The sequence below is a fragment of the Aegilops tauschii genome, chromosome 3 (genome assembly GCF_002575655.3).
Source record: "Aegilops tauschii subsp. strangulata cultivar AL8/78 chromosome 3, Aet v6.0, whole genome shotgun sequence".
Classification (NCBI taxonomy): domain Eukaryota; kingdom Viridiplantae; phylum Streptophyta; class Magnoliopsida; order Poales; family Poaceae; genus Aegilops; species Aegilops tauschii.
Window position 1 is genome coordinate 627,123,799 of NC_053037.3, and position 23,104 is coordinate 627,146,902.

Sequence of the window (23,104 nt, forward strand, 5' to 3'; positions counted from 1 at the left end):
TTGTGTTAGGTCAGCCCATAGGAACACTTTGGAGCAACATCCGGGCCAGACCCAAGGCAAGATCCCCTCCGTGTAGACCCGACGCGCCCGTTTCCCCCCTCCAGGTGCGGGCGGCGGCGCCGTCCGTGAGGGGGGCACACCCCGGAGACGCGTGCCGCCTCTTGGGACATGCCACCACACCACCCCGCATGTATGAGGGCCCGGTGCGACGCTCGGGTGGCATTGCTACCCCCCAGGGCCCCCGTCCCGCCTAACCCTGTAGCGTTTGACCACGGGATCTAGCCCTTTGACTTTGCACGGACGGGCTTTGGGCAGTGGACCTATCCACCCGGTTGTGTTAGGTCAGCCCATAGGAACACTTTGGAGCAACATCCGGGCCAAACCCACGGCAAGATCCCCTCCGTGTAGACCCGATGCGCCCGTTTCCCCCCTCCAGGTGCCGGCGGCGGCGCCGTCCGTGAGGGGGGGCACACCCCGGAGACGCGTGCCGCCTCTTGGGACATGCCACCACACCACCCCGCATGTATGAGGGCCCGGTGCGACGCTCGGGTGGCATTGCTACCCCCCAGGGGCCCCGTCCCGCCTAACCCTGTAGCGTTTGACCACGGGATCTAGCCCTTTGACTTTGCACGGACGGGCTTTGACCAGTGGACCTATCCACCCGGTTGCGTTAGGTCAGCCCATAGGAACACTTTGGAGCAACATCCGGGCCAGACCCACGGCAAGATCCCCTCCGTGTAGACCCGACGCGCCCGTTTCCATCCTCCAGGTGCCGGCGGCGGCGCCGTCCGTGAGGGGGGCACACCCCGGAGACGCGTGCCGCCTCTTGGGACATGCCACCACACCACCCCGCATGTATGAGGGCCCGGTGCGACGCTCTGGTGGCATTGCTACCCCCCAGGGCCCCCGTCCCGCCTAACCCTGTAGCGTTTGACCACGGGATCTAGCCCTTTGACTTTGCACGGACGGGCTTTGAGCAGTGGACCTATCCACCCGGTTGTGTTAGGTCAGCCCATAGGAACACTTTGGAGCAACATCCGGGCCAAACCCACGGCAAGATCCCCTCCGTGTAGACCCGACGCGCCCGTTTCCCCCCTCCAGGTGCGGGCGGCGGCGCCGTCCGTGAGGGGGGGCACACCCCGGAGACGCGTGCCGCCTCTTGGGAGATGCCACCACACCACCCCGCATGTATGAGGGCCCGGTGCGACGCTCGGGTGGCATTGCTACCCCCAGGGCCCCCGTCCCGCCTAACCCTGTAGCGTTTGACCACGGGATCTTGCCCTTTGACTTTGCACGGATGGGCTTTGAGCAGTGGACCTATCCACCCGGTTGTGTTAGGTCAGCCCATAGGAACACTTTGGAGCAACATCCGGGCCAGACCCACGGCAAGATCCCCTCCGTGTAGACCCGACGCGCCCGTTTCCCCCCTCCAGGTGCCGGGTCCCATACAGACGGTAAACTAAGAATCTAAAAATGTAATAATTGAATTGATTAAAAACTCCGGTATTCATCATTGAAAATGTACAATTGTTGTGAACCTTTTAGTGCTCGGGCACCTGGCCGGCTGCCCGGGCACGCCCGGTGCCCAAGCACTGAAAAGTTCACAGCAACTGTCCATTTTCTTCATATAAGTCTAATGAATACCGGAGTTTATAATGTATGGATTAGTGAACTATTTAAACAGGTCAAATTGCTTTTCCCTCGGCGAGGTGGGACTGTTTCTTCAAAAAAAAGTAGTTGCAATCTATGCCGACGGCCATGCCGTCGGCATAGGCCTCCTATTTATGCCGACGGCCTGACCGTCGGCATAGAGCCACCTTGTCCACGTTATCCACTCCCCCTGGGCTGCTGACATGTGGGCCGAGCCTATGCCGACGGCCATGCCGTCGGCATAGGGCCAACCTTATCCCCTCGCGCGGCCACCCTGCTCCACTCATTTCTCTCCCTCTCACCGCACCCGACCCCGACCCCAACCGCCGCCGCCCACCTCCTCCGCCGCCCGCCCTAAGCACGCCACCGCCCGCGCCGCCCCGAGCACGCCGCCGCCCGCGCCTACCCGCTCCGACCCGCGCCGCCCCACCTCGAGCCCGCCGCCGCCCGCCCCGAGCCACCCCGCCCCGACCCCGGGCCGGCCGCCCCGCCCCGACTCCGCGACGCCCCACGCCGGCCCCGCGCCGGCCGCACCGCCCCGCCCCCCCTCCGGCCTCCCTGCCCCGACCCCGCGCCGCCCCGCCCCGACCCCCCTTCGGCCGCCCCGCCCCGACCCCCCTCTGGCCTCCCCGTCGCAACCCCACGCCGGCCGCCCCGCCCCGACCCACCGCTGCCCAACCGTTGCTCCGGCCGGCGGCTAGGCTGCACCGGCCCTTCTCTGTCGATGCTCCGGTCGGCCTAGCCCGAGCCCGAGCTCCCCTCCACCTCCCCCTCCGTGCCTGTCCTCCCCCCCCCCAGCCGGCCCTCCCACACGGTGAGCTCCTTCCCTCCCTCTTTGAAGCATTTTTTTTAATTTAGTTAGATGATAGATGGATGGATGCATTATGTATGATGATAGATGGTTAGATGGATGGATGCATGCATTATGTATGATGATAGTTAGATGATAGATGATTTGATGATAGTTAGAAATGTGAGAAATGCAAGAAATGCAAAAAAATAGATGATAGATGACGATGTTGATGATGATAGATTATGATGTTGATGATGATAGATGATGATGTTGATGATAGATGATAGTGCTTTTTTATGCCTTGATAATTTTTAGATGATGATGATGATAGATTTCCATTTTTTCGGAAGAGATGATAAATGATGATGATTGTTGGATCAAGATAAATGATGATGATGATGATTTTTTTATGCTTCGATAATTGTTACATGATGATAGATGATGATGATGATGATGATACGGTGCAGGTTCTGTGGTGTTCCACCTCGGTGGGGTGATCGTCGTAGGAGCTGTTGGACCCCGATTGTCCCTCCGCTGTTCGACTACTTCCTCTACAGCCGAGGATGAGCTACGAATCATGTGACTAGATTTCATTCTCAAGTCAACTGGCGTAACCTAGGCGTCTCCCGTCCGAAAGGGTTGCATCGATAAATATGCATTCAATTGCATATTTATCACCGCAGCTCTTTCGGATTGTCCAGCGTTTTCCACGGACAGCCCGAGGATGTGTAGATTGGGTATGTTCTCCATGTTCTACCCCGTTCCGAGACAGGATTTCGGCGGCGCCTCCCCATTGTTCTCCGGAGATCATTCTCTCGGCTATTTGCCGAGACGTGTATCTGGAGAACAGCGGGGAGGTGCTGCCGAAATTTTGTCTCGGAACGGGGTAGAATGGAGAACGTACTCAATCTACACATCCTCGGGTGGGATTAGGACCCATCTTTACCTATTAGAGATGTAGGTGGATTAAACGCGGTAGAAACTAAAAATTTGATGTGATTAATTTAAATGAATCCTTAATTATGTTGTGTGGCTTGCAAAAAAGCAGAGGATGGCAGATAATCAGTGGATGTACAGTGGTTTTATCCGTCGGAATCGAGTAACATCAGAGTGGATCGCGAAAACCGATGTCTATTTGAAGGAGATATTCCGTCGTCCAATGAGAATTATCCCACCATGCCCCTGTGCGAGATGTGCCAGACGTCACCGTAGAAATCAGACGGACATGAGTGAGCACCTTCGCACGCACGGATATATGCCAAACTTTGACATGCCGCCGATAAACATAGCCGAGCAGGACCGTGGTAGAGAGGAGGTGATGCGACAACGCATCGATGGATATGAGGACGACGGGGTCAGGGACATGCTAGATGATGTCATTGTTGCAGAAACGGGAAATGCGACACCTTCAGAGAATGAACCGGAGGAGCCGGAGGCAACCGCAAAGGCCTTCTTGGAGGTCTTGGCCTCGTCGAAGAAACCGCTTTATGCGGGGGCGAAAATATCTCAGCTGGATGCCATCTCGCAACTGATTGCAGTCAAGGCTGAGTACGGCTGTAGCCAGAAATGCTTCGAAGCATTCTTGGGAGTATGGGCTAACAGCCTCCCTGAGGGTTATGAACTGCCGAAAAGCATGTACGACACAAAGAAAATCATGAAGGCTCTCTCTATGGATTATGAGAAAATAGATGTTTGCCCGAAGAATTTCCTTTTGTTTAGGCACGAGTATGCGGACGACAAGTACTGTAGGCAGTGCGGTTCGTCTCGGTACATTGAGGTGGTCGGTGAGGATGGTGAGAAAAAGCAGCTAACCATCCCCGTTAAGGTTCTTCGGTATCTTGATTTTATAAAAAGATTGCAGCGCCTTTTCATCACGAAGGAGTCTGCCAAAATGATGAAGTGGCACAAGGAAGGTATAAGGTACAATCCAAAAAAAATCGTACATCCATCGGAAGGGGAAGCATGGAAGTCGTTCGATGAAGAATACCCCGAGGAAGCAGCCGAGGCTGGGAATGTCAGAATAGCCATATCAGGTGATGGGTTGAATCCATATGGTATGTCGTCCAATCCATACAGCTGCTGGCCCGTGTTTGTAATTCCGCTCAATCTTCCTCCCGGTGCCCTAATGCAACGCAAGACCATGTTCTTGTCGCACATCATTCCGGGTCCTGATTATCCGGGGAAGCAATTGGGTGTGTTTATGAAGCCGCTGGTGGATGCTTTGCACCATTCTTGGTACTTTCCGACGTTGACATACGACCGGGATCTGCAGAGAAATTTCTTGATGAAAGTTTGGTTGCACTATTGCATGCATGACTTTCCCGGCTATGCTCTATTCTGCGGATGGTGTACAAGTGGGAAGATGCCATGCCCAGTGTGCATGCAGGCTCTGCGAATGATTTGGCTGAGTAAGGGTGGCAAGTATGTAGCCTTTGACCTGCATCGACAGTTCCTCCCTCCAGACCATCCAGACAGGGAAGACAAGAAGAACTTCACGAAAGGCCGGGTTGTTCATGAAGTAACCGAGATTCCAACATTTTCGGGGGCAGATGTTCTTGCTCAGCTAAAAGCTCTCCAGCCTAAAGTCAAAGGCAAAGCCAAAGCCAAAGCCAAAGGCTTCGAGGGATATGGTGAGACGCACAACTGGACTCACATTACCCCCTTCTCACAGCTTCCCTATTTCAAGGACCTCAAACTTCCTTACAATATCGATGTGATGCACACCGAAAAGAATGTGGCAGAGTCCCTTTTCCACACGATCCTCAGTATTCCTGATAAGACGAAGGATAACGTTAAAGCTAGAGCCGATCAACAGAGAATTTGTGATAGACCACGTCTGAACATGAAGCCTCCCACAGGCGGTCGAAAAAACTGGTTCAAGCCAGATGCGGACTTTGTCCTTAAACCACCAGAAAAAAAGGAAGTACTTATCTAGCTGAAACACATTTTGAAGTTCACCGATGGTTATGCATCGAATATAAGTAAGGGAGTCAATCTTTCAACTGGCAAAGTGACCGGCCTGAAGAGTCATGACTACCATGTATGGATTGAGCGGATAATGCCGGTGATGGTTCGAGGCTATGTCCCCGAGCATGTCTGGCGAGTGCTTGCCGAGCTAAGCCATTTCTTCCGCACGCTCTGTGCTAAAGAAGTAAGTAAAGACGTGATTGAAAAATTGCATAAGAAGGCACCAGAGTTGATAGTCAAGCTAGAGAAGATCTTTCCGCCAGGCTTCTTTACACCGATGACACATCTCATTCTGCACCTCGCGAACGAGGTATTGTTGGGGGGGCCTGTGCAGAATCGCTGGCAGTACGGCCCTGAGAGACAGAACAAGCATCTCTGACAGAAATGTGGAAACAAAGCTAAGATTGAAGCTTCCATAGCTGAGGCAGTTATCCTAGAGGAGGTGTCAGACCTCAGGACATCATACTATCCAGACCACGTTCCCCATCTGCATAACAAGGTGCCTCGATACAATATAGAAGAGCCGAATTATCAACCCAAGCTCTATCTATTCAACGCGCAAGGTGGGAGGGCTGGGGCCTCGAAACCTTATAACATGCCACGACAAGAGTGGGAGGACCTCATGTTCTATATCTTGCACAACATCAGGGAAGTTGAGGAAGTGTGGATGAGGTAATACCACTACACCATTCCTTTATGTCTTCCACATCATCATGTTTTATGTTCACTTAGTCCCGGTTTAACACCGGTTTTCTTTTTTTTAGTGATTTCGTTCAAGAGGAATGGACGGGAATGAATCCTCCTACTGAGGCGGAGGCACTTACTCTTCTCCGTCATGGAAACCCTGGACGTAAAAATTTTGTTGCTTGGTTCATGGAGAAAGTAATTGTCCACACTCCCCTATTAAATACCTAGTTCAACATTTATTAGTTAACTAATGCACGCAACAATTTCAATTATACTTGTAGGGAAAAGATCCGAACATATCTATGGATGATGAATTGAGATGGGTTTCCATGGGTTTTGACCCTGCCGTCATGACATGTAAAAAGTATGATGTGAATGGGTATCGCTTCCATACAGAGGATCACCAGAACAGCCGGCCTGATCCCAAAACTATAAATACCGGAGTGTACACCCCCGGTCAAAATTCAGTAGACTACTACGGAAGGGTACAAAATATATACGAGATTAAATTCCACCAGGGGCGCGAGACCCTAAGTCTGCCTGTGTTCAAATGTCGATGGTTCGATCCGCGGGAGGGGGTAAAACATACGCCTTCCATTGGTTTGGTCGAAGTTAAACCATCAACCGTCTATGCCGGAGCCGATCTCTTCATTGCGGCTACCCAAGCTACACAAGTATATTATCTGCCTTACCCATGCCAGAAAGAGTACCTAAAGGGTTGGGAAGTTGTGTTCAAGGTGTCGCCACATGGTAAGCTACCGAACCCGAATGAAGACGATTACTACAACATTAACCCCATGACATACGAGGGAGTGTTCTATCAAGAGCAACCTGATGATGATGATGTGGTTAGAAACGATGACGCTAGACCATTGGGTGATGATGATGTGGATCCAAACGACGACGAAGCACGTAATGATGGTGAGACCATTGTCAATGAAAATGACATACTTATGCTAGAAAAGTTAAACTTAGACGCTGACGACGAGGAAGAGCCTCCACCTCCGTCAGACAACGAAGATGATATGATTGATAGTGATGATGAGACGGACCGAGAAAGAGGTTACAACAGTGATGATTCATATGGTTTCTAGCAGATGTACGTGTCAAGTCTTTTTTTCTATAGTTTAGGAATATGCCTTTTATGCCTTTTTATTAATGTGTTTATTTTCATGCCTTTTCCTTCATTTCATTAATTTACTAATTGCTTATTCTCTTTTCAATGCAGGTTCGTGGAACATGGGCAAGGGGAAGGCCGACGGCGTGGGTTTCCTACGCAAGGTCATTGGCCTGCCTAGTCGGAGTGGTCGAGCACGTAATCCTCCCCCCGGCTACTTGACGATGACTCCTCACAAGGAGGTCGAGGGAGAGGTGCCCCTAGAGGAGGAGGGGGCGGGGGGAGAGCCCCTAGAGGGCGAGGTGGGGGGAGAGCCACTACAGGGGGTCGCGGCCAAAAAGAGCGCACCCTCACCGACTTAGGGGTGTTGTCTTCGAGGCCATCCTCTAGTGAGGTACCCTCCTCTGGTGAGGAGGAGGAGGAGGAGGACGAGGCAGGCGAGGAGGAGGAGGTTCGGGATGGGGCCGAGGAGGTGGAGGAGGAGGACGAGGAGGAGGATGACGAGGAGGTTGGGGAGGGGAAGGCAGGCGAGGAGGAGGGTGGTGGCGGGGATGATGGTGCTGGCGGGGAGGGGGTTGACAACAAGGGGTGGCTGCGTGGTAACGCAAAGCTACCAAAGCAGGTTCCTGCTACTGAGGAGCAGAAGTGGCTCATTGAGCCCACGGGGAAAGAGTAAGTGCCACTTTATAATAATTTCATTATTTTTCTTGTCACATGCTCATTCCGGTTGTTATTTATTTTGCTTGTCACATGCTAATAGTTCATTCTTTTGCAGCAACTGGATATATTCTAAAGGGGTCCGTATTCCCAACGGCCTCATCACCGTCCTGCTGAAGTTACACTGGCCGGGGTTGTACTGTCCGGATCCAGTCAGGCACCCGGACCATCGGGTCTTGGCCACGAGCTGGGAGCACTGGGAAGCGGCCCTCCACGCGGAGCATGGGACCCATGCCAAGGCCGTGATCACCACTTTCTGGGTGAGTTCTCTTCAGAAGCACAAGTCCATTCTAGTTTCATGAATGATTTAACTCATGGCTTCTTCCATTCTTGTTTCGTGCATGATTGTAGAAATTCTATCGAGTTCTCCCGGAGCACAGGGGCAGAGCGGACCAAATCGTGCTACGCCAATGCAAGAAGAAGGCCCGCCAGATGCAGTACGAGGTGCGCTATGTGGCCATCTCGACATACTACCACGACTATCTTGGTGTGAAGATGACCAAGGAAGAAGCGCGGAGGATGGGCATTACCTTGGAGAGGGACGAGTTCTTGGCGGTAAGTATAAAAGATTTTTCATTATGCTTTCATTACCTTGTGGTACATTTCACCGTTTCGTGTTGACATGCCATTATGCTTTTATTATGTAGGTGTGTCCAAATTGGTGTTATGGAAAAGACGAGTCCTGGGCGGCATTGGTGGATCTTTGGTGTGATGAGGCTGGAGCCTGGGCGGCTATGAGAGTCAAAAACAAGGCTAACCGAGGGAAGGAGGGAGTACATGCTCAGGGAAACCGAAACCACTATCTCCACAAGGCAGTTAATGTATGACTAGCTAACCCCATTAAACATTCTTCTTCTTCTATTTACCATCACTTTCTTATGTATGACTAACCTCTTTTTGGTGGTGCAAGAGGAGAAACTGAAGCGGCCTCTCTCACACATGCAGGCGTGGGAGATCGCCCATACGCGGAAGGACCCCAAGCCTGGCGAGCCCAAGTACTACGGCAAGAAGACCGCGGGGAGGAAGAAGGCCTACTCCGAAGGGTATCTGGCGTTACATCCTGACACACCTGACCCCATTGCGGCGGATCTGGACGAAAGGGTGGTGGTGGGCATGGGCCGAAGGAGCACGGTCAGGAGGCGGTTCTCGATGCTGTGATCACTCCGTCTATCTCCTACACACAGCTCCGTCGGATCGACCCGACCCTGAGCCAGCGCACGAGCACGCGCATGAGCAGTGCACCGTCACTGTCCCTCTTTCAGGAGCAGCAAACTGTAAGTATTTTCCCTTTTATCTTCATTGTTCCCTTTATTTTCCGCATTTAGTAGTTTTATGAGTCTCATCATGTCATACTGTAGGCCTACATGGAGTACACACGCCAGGAGACCATGGCGTGGCACGACCGCCTTCATGCATACCATCAGCAGAGGGATCGCGAGATGCAGCACACTTTTCAGGAGATGGCGGCCGGCAGGTGTCCTCAATGGCCATCAGCAGAGGGTCCTCCAGCACAACCAGTGCTGCTGACCTTTGAGGAGTTTGTGGCACAGAACGCTGGCCCCTCGCCGGTTAGTTCATCCCCAATCAATTCATCCAAAGCATGTCATGCCTTTCAACACAGTCTTATATCCCGTTAATATATCTTTTCAACATCCAGGGAACAGGTGCATCTACCGTTGGCGGTGGTCTTCGCAACACTCCCGAGACACGGAGCCCGACCACTCCGATCCACGGAGATGGAGGCGGAGGCGGTCTTGGCGGTAGCGCTGCCGCTAGCAGTGACGACCTGGGCTTCGGCGGTCTTGGCGGTGACGACCTCCGCGGTGCTCGACGCCCTGGCGCTTAAGCCTTTCTCGATGCTATGATACTTGCTTGTTCTCGATGCTATGATACTTGTATGCTTGTGATGATACTTATCTTATTGTTGTTTGTGAGATTCTTATATGCTTTGTGGACTTATATGTGTGATGCTTTGCGATGCTTCTTAGCGATGCCAATTTGTTGTGTGATGCTGTGTATATGCTCTTTGTTCTATATGCTATTTGTTATATATTCAAATGAATTGAGCTGAAAAGAAACAGAAAAAAGAAAAAAATGGACAGAATCTATGCCGACGGCCTGGCCGTCGGCATAGGCCTGGCGTGAGCTCCCAGTGAACGACACGTGGAAACTATGCCGACGGCCTGGCCGTCGGCCGTCGGCATAGGACTGGCGTGAGCTCCCAGTGGACAACACGCGGAAACTATGCCGACGGCTAGGCCGTCGGCGTAGGCCTGGCGTGAGCTCCCAGTGGCCGACACATGGCACGTCTATGCCGACGGCCAGGCCGTCGGCATAGACCTGCCCCAGGAGCGCCCAGTATCTGACACGTGGCGTGTCTATGCCGACGGCCTGGCCGTCGGCATAATGTCAAACTAAGCCGACGGCTGGGCCGTCGGCATAGACACGCCCATGCTGAACGGCGTCTCGCCACGTGGCGAGAAGCCATTGGGCAGCACTTGACGGCGGCCGCCGTTAGGCGATGACGTTGCCGACGGCCAAGGCCGTCGGCATAGATGTACGGCCAACGTCGGCATAGGGTCTATGCCGACGGCTTTTCTATGCCGACGGCCATCCTGGCTACGCCGACGGATATGTTGCCGACGGCCCTATGCCGACGGGGGCCGTCGGCATAGGCCTGACCCGACGGCTAGTCATGGCTATGCCGACGGCCCTGGCCGTCGGCATAGGGTGCGATTCCGGTAGTTAAGCAGCCACCAATGCAACTCCAGGGCTTCCAACGCGACGTTGTCTCGTGCAACGCACGCATCTACCACGGCCTGGCCTTTAGCGCGCACACACGCCAGATTTGGTCTTCCACACGCGCGCCTGGCCACCACTGCATCTGCTGCCACCCTGTACGCGCCTCAGATTGGGCCCCTTTGTGTCCATGTTCGATGAACTCCCCGGTCTCATCAAGACCGACGAATCAGCAACACCACGACACGTCGCCTGCTCAATCCGACATCGCCGGGAATTTTGCTGAAAAACACACCGTAAGTACGTTCGCCCGATCAATCACCGCACGCCACACGCACACGCGCTGCCACCGATGCTTCCGCCTTGCTTCTATTCCAATCTTGTCGAGAACCATGCCGCTACCGGCTGCAATCTCAGACTCGATACTTCCTCTACATCAACAATCCACAGCCTCCTCGTAACCTTGCTCATGATACCACTTGTTAGAATAAATCCGAGGCATACCGTCGATTATCCGAGGACCAAGCAATCACATGAGCACGACACCGAGATTTGTTAACGAGGTTCACCGATATGGCTACATCCCCGGGGCCTGACTATGGTCTCTCCTCCCCATGACACCGCTACAATACTGCACCCGGTCGCCCTGGACACCGGCACATGCCGCCAGCTTCCCCTGCGTTCCGGTACTATTATGTTGGCATAGGTTATATCGTGTGTCTACCACCACTATATATGATAGGCCTAGGATACAAGTGTCCTACTAGGACACGACTCCATATCCTATATAAATACAATACAACTACAAGTCCAACTATAACCTACCTTGTACACAATATTCGACACAACTCTAACAGCTACTGCAGAGAGCAATGGACAATACATCATAAATGCAAAATTGGAAAGACTTTGCATATATTACAAAAATGGATGATGAGGAGGACAATAATGTGCCTGAGCAAGTGTACCACACAGCCCCAAACACAACTGATAAAGGCAGAGCCCCTGAAAATACTGTAGAGAAACATGCACAAGCAATGCACATTTCTATTCATGCCAAGGAAGGAACAACAGGCCCTAATACTTTCTCTCTGATACTGAATATTTCTGGCATGAAAGCCAAAACCTTGTTTGACAGTGAATCTTCAGACACTTCTATGAGCACAACTTTTGCAGTCTAAAGCAATTGTTATCAGCAACCAATGCAGCCCGGAAAAGTAACTTGCTGGAGGAGGCAAGTTAATTTGCATTGCAAGTGTACCAAAACTAGATTTCAAGGTGCAAGGAAATACTTTTTGTAGCAATGTCAAGATCCTGGACCTTTCCACATACGACATCATTTTGGGAGCTGATTGGATTTATAGAAATAGCCCATTGATAGTGACAAAATAGGGAAAATCCTTTACTCTACATGATCACACAATACCAAAGAAAAATTGAATCATGCCAGCCGCAAAAAATGAGAAACTAGTGCAAAATGGAGTGATGGGATAAATTGTACAAATCCAAGAAATAGAAATTGAAAATAACAAGTGTCCTGGCCCTCCACCTGTTGCTTTACAACCCGTTACAGAAGTTTGCTGATGTGTTTGAGGAGTCTTGGTAACTTCCTCACACAGAGTTTGTGATCACAAAATCATATTGCATGAAGGAGCTAAAGCACCAAGTTTGAGACCATCTAGAGTCGCACATAGGGTCATCTACGTTTTCAAAAGAGAAAGTATAAGTATGAGAGCAAGAAGTAAAAGTAGACAAAAAGTTGTAAAGTAAGTTTTTCACTCATCTGGCTTTTCTAATCCGTTTGCTAGGGTCACGACTCAGGACCTACAGTCAACATCAGCTCTGATACAGGGTCAAATGATCAAGGAAGTTGTAAAGTAATTTTGTAGTGTCATTTTGTAACTAACAGGGAAGAAGTCGTCGTGTTTTCTGCTCTCAATATTTTTCCTTGAGTTGAGAATTATTTTAATATTTATAAAAACAAAATAAGAGTCAAATAAACATTCAGGAAAGTCCTTTTATTCTCTCTCAATGTATAAATTTATAATATTACAAAATATGCATATAAATCATGATGCAAAAAAGAATGATTCTATTAAGGTTACAAACCTGAAAATTTGGGATGTTACAGTTGGGCTATGTGTACATAGAATGCGTGCGCAGTTAGAGATATCATATAATCAAAAGAGAGCGGGGTTTAGGAATGCACATGAATTATAATGAAGAAGCAAGCCTTGAAATTGTTCCGAGGAACACGATGCTATGAAAAGGGCCAGAGTCAGCTCGAACCATTGAACCTACATGGTCCCGTGGAAGCTCTTAGGCTACCGTTGGAGGTGGAGTGAGCATTGTCGATTTTGACAGAGCGACGGAAGGGACTGGTGTAACCGTCAAAGCTTATGTCGCAGACGCACCAGGTGCACCGGTGGTCGATGCTACATATGCGGACCAAGGCAGGTAGTAAATTGGATTTGGAGCTCTATGTACAAAGTAGTATTAACGCTTACTGCTGTGGAAACATGAGCGCCACGGGCCACAAAGAAATTTGAACCCCGAACAAATCGTCTCCAGTTTTTCACATCTGTGAAGTGGTCGTGAGGTTTGATATGCTTACAATGTCCTCTACACGTTCGGGTGCGGTTTCCGTATGAGGAACAATTGCAGTTGTAACTAAGAGAAGTGTTGCCGAAGTAGAAGTGACGGCTAACACATCCATCAGAATCTATTGGCGCCTAAGATGTACTGGCCAGCGGAACCGGGGTTTCTACTGGCTGGACGGACAAGATTACCCCTGGCGAATGAGATCTTGATACATGGAGACCTCCGAGTCATGCAGACCGGGGAAAGGGCTCTCAGTATTCACTGCAACTACGCATGGTTGTTGTCCCATGCTAGTATTTCTGTGATCCAACGGTTTTGAAAAGTATCACCGCGATGGCATGGAGTTGGCCTGTACACCGGAGGATCGATGGCCATCGGCACCAGCGAAGGGGTCATGAGACGCGCGCGGGAGCTTAGAAGGTCAGTGGAGTGGAGCAGGGATTTATGAACGATATGCCCGAAGCCCTATGTTTGAGTGTACTGGGTCGTCTCCTCGGATCCGGTTGGAGCAACACGTACGATAGGCCCGTGTGTGCTTGTTCCGCTCCCGACCCATGTTAACGTTGTGTTGCAATTCGTCGATTTAATTATCCAAATATTAGTACACAACGCATGCCGGCACGTGGGGCCAGAATGGTGGTCCTGCCAACCCATGCAGGATACAAGTGGGAGCATACCGAGGCAATGGTGTCGGAATGTTGGAAAGGTAGCAATAGGGGAAATCAAGAGAGGTGCCAAATCACTAATTGAGGAGTACTCGTTTCAAAGATCACTTTCACCTCCCCCAGGTTACGACAAGTGGTGCACTTGTTGCAACCTGAGAGTTTTGTCTTTTTTCATAAATCCGTTTATCCATGTTTTATCTCTTAAACCGTGCGTCCAAATATCAAATCGTTTTCACCGTTGGATTCCTTACGTCGAGATCTTCAAAACTAGATCCTATGTTAATAGGTTTTGTAAACTTTTTTCATGATAAAACCAGACGAAAAAACCTCACCGGGAGCATTTTTTTCTCCTTTCTGAAAGTCGTTTCCGAGGGCCATGGCCGTGCCTCTCGCAGAAGCAAAACCGAGCTTCTCGCAAAAGGAAAAAAAAAATAAAACACGTTTTTTTTTCCTTTTCAAGATGCACAGCTGTGCCACTCGCGGAAGCCAATCGATGCCTCTCATGGAAGTAAAATCGTGCCTTTCGCGGAAGGAAAAAACCATGTATTTATCCGTTTTCGAGAGGGACGACATGGACAAATATGAGGCATCACAACGAACATGGTCAAAGTATCGGGCTTGCAAAGTAATTACACCCACAGCGACATGGGAACACCTCGTGCCGGGTGTAAATCGGTGCGGTGTACACCAATAGGCAAACAATACAAACCTGACCTGGAAAGTTAACACCATCGCCCAACCCCGCAACACACGGAGCCAACACGCGAGTTTGTCGTCTTTTCAGGGATATTTTTTTGTCGGACCAAAATTCCGGTTACCGACCCGAAACCGGAAATTTCGTTGACCTTAGAATGTCTGAATTTTTTAAAATTTTCAATTTAAATGGAAGGCTAATGTCAAATAGTGGTTGTCTGCCAGTATTGTAACAAGCAGTCTCTTGGCGTAGTGGTAGGGAGCGCGAGCTATTGGTTTCGCGACGCGGGTTAGGTTCCCAGTTTGCACAGTAATCAACATTTTGCGTTATTTGAGCTTATTTAAATAAATTGTTAGCGACGCGGTGGTAGGTTCAGGTTGAACTCCTGATCTGTGACATGTAGGTGTGAGAGCTGACCACTGCAACAAGAAGTACTCCATGTACACAATGGGTTAAATTTCTTTTTTGTAGACATTCTAATATTTGGAATTCAAAATTCATTTCAAAAATTCGGGAGAAATAAATCTGGAATTCCCGAGATTTTTCGAAAACCGGCTTTTCCACCCACTCCTGGAAAAAAAGGAACCAAAAAAAATAACATTGCGTCTTTCTCTAGGGGAAGGGCCACGTACGGTAAAAAGGTAAGCCGTCGATTCCCTAGGCGTCAAGTGTCGTGCAGCCAGGTCCAGCATTGTATCCTCTCGGTCTAGAATCCTGCCAAATGTTTGTTTGCTCCGGATCACCTCCCTTCGAACAGTTAAGACTATCCACAGTCGGAGTAGCATAGGTAGTAACATCACACATATCTAGATAAAATAGATGATGTGGCAAGTAATAAATAAAGAAAGAGAGGCATGTGGTAACATAGCTAGTTATTAGTAGTATGCGTAACAACACACATATCAAGGCAAGATGAGTCCATGGACTAATAAATGAAGTGTTGCATGTTACCACACATATGTTACTCCCCACTATAGAGGTAGTAACATAGACTAGTAACATGGACATGCTACTAGTCTATGTCACTACCCATTGTGGCTAGTCTAACCAGACTCAGTCCACCTCGAGCAGTGAGCAGGTTTTTTTTTCTCGGACCAAAATTTTGGTTACCGTCCAGAAACCGGAAATCTCGATGACCTCCGAATATTTTAGTTACCATCCAAAATTTTTTATTTTTTTAATTTAAATGGAATGCTAATGTAAAATAGTGGTTTTCTGCCGCTATTGTAACAAACAGTCTCCTGGTGTAGGAAACTGCCATTTTCCACGCACAACACAATTTTCTACAACATTTAAACTTCAAATCTTTTCCATGACTAGTGCACACCATTGGAAGCCCTGTGCTCAAATCCGAGAGTATTCTGGTTTTAGTAAATATGGTTTTTCAAAGATTTCCTTGACTTAAGATATGTGTGGCGCGTACTGCACATTGGCCGCCATTGCCAACTTTTCAAAATTTAGCAAAAGTTTCGAGCAGGTTGTCGTGATGAACCGGCAATGGATGTACGCAGATGAACCGGCAATGAATGTACAGTGACCGATGTACCTCCGAGTACATTGAGGGCCTGCATAAATTTCTTGAAGTGGCTGAGGCAAACAAGCAGAATGGTTTTATGTATTGTCCATGCCCTGTCTGTGATAATACGAAGGATGACTCTAACTTGAAAACCCTTCACATCCACCCGCTTGAGGAGGGTTTCATGCCACACTATAATGTTTGGACCAAGCACGGAGAAAGAGGGGTTATGATGGAAGACAACGAAGAAGAAGAGGATGATGACAACTATCCCCATGGATACGGTGATACTGCAACGGGGGAAGCTGAAGATCAAGAAGAACCAGACGATGTGCCCGATGATGATCTTCGCCGGGTCATTGTTGATGCAAAGAGACAATGCCAAAGTGAAAGGGAGAAATTGAAGTTTGATCGCATGTTAGAGGATCACAAAAAAGGGTTTTACTCAAATTGCAAAGATGACAACACAAGGCTCGGTACCACATTGGAATTGCTGCAATGGAAGTCAGACAATGGTGTATCTGACAAGGGATTTGGTACGCTATCGAAAATAATGAAGAAGAAGCTTCCAAAGGATAACGAATTGCCCGACAGTACGTATGAAGCAAAGAATGTTCTATGCCCTCTAGGATTGGAGGTGCGGAAGATACATGCATGCCCTAATGAATGTATCCTGTACCGCGGTGAGTACAAGGATTTGAACGCATGCCCAGTATGCGGTGCATTGCGGTATAAGATCAGACGAGATGACCCTGGTGATGTTGAGGGAGAGCGCCCCAGGAAGAGGGTTCCTGCCAAGGTGATGTGGTATGCTCCTATAATACCATAGTTGAAACGTCTGTTCAGAAACAAAGAGCATGCCAAGTTGATGTGATGGCACAAAGAAGACCGTAAGAAAGACGGGAAGTTGAGAGCACCCACTGACGGGTCATAGTGGAGAAAAATCGAGAGAAGGTGGGCAGGTGACGCAAGGAAAGTATGGTTTGGTTTAAGCGCAAATGGCATTAATCCTTTTGGGGAGCAAAGCAGCAATCGTAGCACCTGTCCCGTGACTCTATGTATCTATAACCTTCCTCCTTGGTTGTGCATGAAGCGGAAGTTAATTATGATGCCAGTGCTCATCCAAATCCCTAAGCAACCCGGCAACGACATTGATGTGTACCTAAGGCCATTAGTTGAAGAACTTTTACAGCTATGGAATGGAAAAGGTGTACGTGTGTGGGATGAGCACAAACAGGAGGAATTTGACCTACATGCGTTGCTGTTTGTAACCATCAATGATTGGCCTGCTCTTAGTAACCTTTCAGGACAAACAAACAAGGGATACCATGCATGCACGCACTGTTTAGATGATACCGAAAGTATATATTTGGACAAATGCAGGAAGAATGTGTACCTGGGACATCGTCGATTTCTTCCGACCAACCATCTCTTAAGAAAGAAAGGCAAGCATTTCAAAGGTGAGGCAGATCACCGGAAGAAGCCCATCCTCCATACTGGTGATGCCATACTTGATATGGTCAAGGATTTACAAGTAATCTATGGAAAGGGTCCTGGCGGATAATCTGTTCCGAATGGCGCTGAGGGACGCGCACCCATGTGGAAGAAGAAATCTATATTTTAGGACCTACCCTATTGGAAAGACCTAGAGGTCCGCTCGGCAATCGACGTGATGCACGTGACGAAGAATCTTTGCATGGACCTGCTAGGCTTCTTGGGCGTGTATGGGAAGACAAAAGATACACCGATGGCACGCGAGGACCAGCAACATGTGCACGAAAAAGATGGCATGCATCCAAAGCAGTATCGAGGTCCTGCCAGCTATGCTCTTACCAAAGAAGAGAAGGAAATCTTATTTGAATGCCTGCTCAATATGATGGTCCCATCTGGCTTCTCGTCCAATATAAATGGAATAATAAATATCCCAGAGAAAAATTTCCAGAACCTAAAGTCTCATGACTGGCACGTGATTATGGTGCAGCTGCTTCCGGTTGCATTGAGGGGGCTTCTACCGAAAAATGTTTGATTGGCCATTGTGAAGCTATGTGCATTCCTCAATGCAATCTCTCAGAAGGTAATCGATCCAGAAATCCTACCAAGGTTAAAGAATGATTTGGTGCAATGGCTTGTCAGTTTCGAGCTGGTGTTCCCATCGCCCTTATTCAATATCATGACGCAGTTCCTAGTTCATCTAGTCGACAGATTGCCATTCTGGGCCCTATATTTCTACACAATATGTTCCCCTTTGAGAGGTTCATGGGAGTCTTAAAGAAATATGTTCGTAATCGTGCTAGGCCATAAAGAAGCATCTCCACGGGCCATCAAATAGAGGAGGTCATTTGGTTTTGTGTTGACTTTATTCCTGACCTTAAGCTGATTGGTCTTCCTCAATCGCGATATGAGGGGAGACTGACTGGAAAAGGCACGCTAGGAGTGGACTCAATAATATGTAGGGACGGGCATTCTTGGGCTCAAGCACACTACACAGTTCTACAGAATTCTACCTTGGTGACCTCGTATGTCAATGAACACAAGAATATTCTGCGCTCCAAACACCCGGAGTAGTGTGACGACTGGATTACATGTGAACACATAAGGACTTTCGGCAGTTGGTGGCAAACACATCTCATGGGTGACAACATTGTTGGAGATGAGTTGTACTCGTTGGCCAGGACACCATCTTCGACTGTATTGACTTACCAAGGGTACGAGATAAATGAGAACACATTTTACACGATCACCCAAGATCAAAAGAGCACCAACCAAAACAGTGGTGTCCGCTTTGATGCAACAACCAAGAGGGAAATGACACATATTATGGTTACATAGTGGACATGTGGGAACTTGACTATGGACATGATTTTAAGGTCCCTTTGTTTCGGTGCAAATGGGTCAATCTGTCAGGAGGCGGGGTACAGGTAGACCCACAGTACGGAATGACAACAGTGGATATGAACAATCTTGGGTACACAGACGGACCATTCGTCCTAGCCAATGGTGTGGCACAGGTTTTCTATGTGAAGGACGTGTCTACCAAACCGAGAAAAAGAAAGATAAGGAAGCAAATACATCATACGATGAGCCAAAGCGCCACATAGTTCTTTCAGGGAAAAGAGACATCGTGGGAGTGGAGGGAAAGATAGACATGTGTGAAGATTATGAAAATTTCCATGAAATTCCTCCCTTCAAAGTGAAGGTTGACCCAAGCACCCTGTTAAACGATGAAGATTATTCATGGTTATGGCACAATAAGCAAGGGACACACACGAAGAAAAAGTGAAGACTTTCTCTCCACAACTATTCTGATGATGGCTTTGATTACGCGAAGAAAAAATGAAATCCCTTTGTAGTAGATGAGTTTTCATTCGACCCTGATACTTCGAAATAGGTTGTCCATTCTGTACACATGCTATGTGGTTGAAATGATGATACCATTCCAACTTTCAACCTTTTAGAGTTCATTTGTAGTGCTTTTCAATTTCAGGGTCATTTAGCTAAAAAAATCAGTAAATGCATGAAAAATACCAAATGAAGTCAGAAAGGGTTGAAAATTGATGATGTGGCTTTGAATGTTGCATGTTGAACGCACAAAAAGTCTGGAGTTGAAATAAGGTCAAAAAAATGAAATGCCTTTGTAACAGATGAGTTTTCGTCCGAAACCGTGATACTTTGAAAGAGATTGTCCATTTTGTACACGAAGTGCATCAAGTTTTTGTCGTAACCCTCTCAACTTTTTAGCACATGCTATGTGGGTGAAATAATGATACCATGCCAACTTTCAACCTTTACATAGGTCATTTGTAGTGCCTTCAATTTCAGGGCCATTTAGCTCAAAAATGAACTAATAGCAAAAAGAGTGAACTAAAAAGTTTTTATAAAACTCTAATAGCAAAAAGAATGAACTAAAAGGAATCAATTAAATATAATATTCTTCAATAGCGAAAAGAATCAACTAAAAAGAATCAAAATAATATTAACTAAAATTATCAAAGTATTTATTTGTGAAAAAGAAATGAACTAAAAAGAATCAACTAAAATATTAACTAAAAAGAATCAACTAAAACATTAACTAAAAAGAATGAACTAAAAAGAATCAATTAAATATAATATTCTTCAATAGCAAAAAGAATCAACTAAAAAGAATCAAAATAATATTAACTAAAATTATCAAAGTATTTATGTGTTAAAAAGAATGAACTAAAAAGAATCAACTAAAATATTAACTAAAAAGAATCAACTAAAACATTAACTAAAAAGAATCAACTAAAACATTAACTAAAAAGAATGAACTAAAAAGAATCAAAAAGAATTTTCATAAAAAATGCCGCCTACTAGGCCACCATTGCCTGCATACGACTAGAAACCCATTTGTACATGGGCCAGGATGCATGCCCGCGGGCCCAGCAGACCCAACAGGACATTGGCAAAGTTTAGGCATGCCTCTCAACTAGTGCACACGCCTCTCAACTAGCGGTCGCAGCGGGGCTTATAAACCAGTGCACACGCCTCTCAACTAGCGAGGTGGGACTAAACATGTGGCTGCGGCAGCATCAGCCCTTTAGGCCCGGTTGGTGGTTCCAACCGGGACCAAAGGCACCCTTTAGTCCCGGTTGGTGGCTCCAACCGGGACCAAAGGCACCCTTTAGTCCGGGTTCGTGTTACCAACCGGGACTAAGTATCTGCTTCCCGCCCTTTGGGCTACTGAAAATTACCTTTAGTCCCGGTTGGTGGCACCAACCGGGACGAAAGGGGGCCTTTCGTCCTGGTTGATGACACCAACCGGGACGAAAGGGGCCTTTCGTCCTGGTTGATGACACCAACCGGGACGAAAGGGGGGCCTTGCCCCAGGCTGCTCCTCGTCGCCGTTGCTCCCATCACCATCGAGCCCTGCCCCGATGCCGCCAAGCCCTACCCCGAGACGCCACCCCCAGTGAGCTCCGCCCCCTTCCCATGCGCTGCCGCCGCCCCTGCCCTGCGATGCCACTACCCCTGCCCGCCGCCGCTGCCGCCCTTGCATTTTTTTAACAAAGTTCATATGGATGGATGGATGGATTGATGTATATGTTCATATGTATGAATTTTTTATGTTCATAGATTTTTTTTCTTAAATTTTTTTGTATGTTCATATGTATGGATGGATTGATGTAACATCGAAAATTTTTTCTTAAATTTTTTTATATGTTGATTTGTTCATATGTATATATGGATGGATGGATTGATGTAACATAGAATTTTTTATGTTCATATGTTTGTAACAAAGTGTCTCCATTTAGAACTATATAGATCAATGGCGATCATCAAACAAATTAGAAAATTAACCGTAACTCCGATGAAAATAATTTATATATGAAAATGGATCAGAAAAATATGACGAACTCGAATATGCCCTCCATTCGTCTGTCACAAGCAGCTAGCATAGCGAACCTGGAACCGTCACCCTCCGGTTCATCTGTCTGAAAATGCAGACTTTGGGAAAACATTCTCGGATGTTATCCCCCTTCACCTATATCGTGTAGTGCACCGCGTTAGAACACCCCTAAACTTTGCATGATCGTGTAGAGAGGCGGTCCGCAAAGTATCCTCTCTCGAAAGATAAGACGACTCATCAGACATGAGGGGGGAGGCGTCCTCAACCATCGTCTGAAACTGACAGTTATATATAAAGCCTATAAACTTTGCATGATGTTTGCCACTAATCCATTGCTCATATGCATATGATTCCTTGTTGTGATTAGGTCTATGTTTGCCACTAATCCATCTCTTATGGTTGTACATTGCCATGTTGTAATGTTTGCAGAAACTATGGACAGGGACTTAGAAAAAGTAGAGTCGTTGGGGGATATAATCCACGACGGAGGTGATATCACCTTGTCGTTTCTCAATGACACCGATGGTGAGGAAGGAGATCATGACGGCTCCGGTGATCAAACAATGGAGGAGGAAGGAGATTGATACGTCCATTTTGCATCATGCTTTTATATCGATATTTATTGCATTATGGGCTGTTATTACACATTATGTCACAATACTTATGCCTATTCTCTCTTATTTTACAAGGTTTACATAAAGAGGGAGAATGCCGGCAGCTGGAATTCTGGGCTGGAAAAGGAGCAAATATTAGAGACCTATTCTGCACAACTCCAAAAGTCCTGAAACTCCACGGAAGTTATTTTTGGAAATAATAAAAAATACTGAGCAAAGAAAATACCAGAGGGGACCCACACCCTGGGCACGTGGGTGGGGGCGCGCCCCCTGCCTCGTGGGCCCCCTGGTGGCCCTCCGGTGCCCATCTTCTGCTATATGAAGTCTTCAATCCGAGGAAAAATCATAAGCAAGCTTTCGGGACGAGACTCCGCCGCCATGAGGCGGAACCTTGGCGGAACCAATCTAGGGCTCCGGTGGAGCTGTTCTGCCGGGAACACTTCCCTCCGAGAGGGGGAAATCATCGCCATCGTCATCACCAACGCTCCTCTCATCGGGAGGGGGCCAATCTCCATCAACATCTTCACCAGCACCATCTCCTCTCAAACCCTAGTTCATCTCTTGTATCCAATTCTTGTCTCTAAGTCTGAGATTGGTAACTGTAGGTTGCTAGTAGTGTTGATTACTCCTTGTAGTTGATGCTAGTTGGTTTATTTGGTGGAAGATCATATGTTCAGATCCTTTATGCATATTAATACTCCTCTGATTATGAACATGAATATGCTTTGTGAGTAATTACGTCTGTTCCTGAGGACATGGGAGAAGTCTTGCTATTAGTAGTCATGTGAATTTGGTATTCGTTCGATATTTTGATGAGATGTATGTTGTCTCTCCTCTAGTGGTGTCATGTGAAAGTCGACTACATGACACTTCACCATTATTTGGGCCTAGAGGAAGGCATTGGGAAGTAATAAGTAGATGATGGGTTGCTAGAGTGACTGAAGCTTAAACCCTAGTTTATGCGTCGCTTCGTAAG

At 48.0% G+C, this 23,104-nt stretch overlaps 1 protein-coding gene and 1 long non-coding RNA gene across 2 annotated transcripts; both read left to right on the plus strand.

The window, feature by feature from the left end:
• Positions 1 to 8,327: 8,327 nt before the first annotated feature.
• LOC141021111 (uncharacterized) lies at positions 8,328 to 8,948 on the plus strand. Its single transcript, XR_012181117.1, has 3 exons — positions 8,328 to 8,486; positions 8,579 to 8,752; positions 8,877 to 8,948. It is a non-coding gene; the product is annotated as an uncharacterized lncRNA (long non-coding RNA).
• A 133-nt stretch (positions 8,949 to 9,081) lies between these two features.
• LOC120976150 (uncharacterized) lies at positions 9,082 to 10,004 on the plus strand. The gene is made up of 3 exons (XM_045234489.2): positions 9,082 to 9,205; positions 9,290 to 9,499; positions 9,589 to 10,004. The coding sequence occupies exons 1-3, from the start codon at positions 9,161 to 9,163 to the stop codon at positions 9,775 to 9,777; spliced, it is 444 nt and encodes a 147-aa protein (XP_045090424.1). The 5' UTR covers positions 9,082 to 9,160; the 3' UTR covers positions 9,778 to 10,004.
• Positions 10,005 to 23,104: the final 13,100 nt, after the last annotated feature.

Bases quoted from the DNA above. Each gene is read 5' to 3' on its own strand.
- LOC120976150 (XM_045234489.2), top strand. From the start codon at position 9,161: ATGAGCAGTGCACCGTCACTGTCCCTCTTTCAGGAGCAGCAAACT. The intron at 9,206-9,289 runs GTAAGTATTTTC...GTCATACTGTAG, and splicing joins TCTTTCAGGAGCAGCAAACT to GCCTACATGGAGTACACACG. The intron at 9,500-9,588 runs GTTAGTTCATCC...TTCAACATCCAG, and splicing joins AGAACGCTGGCCCCTCGCCG to GGAACAGGTGCATCTACCGT.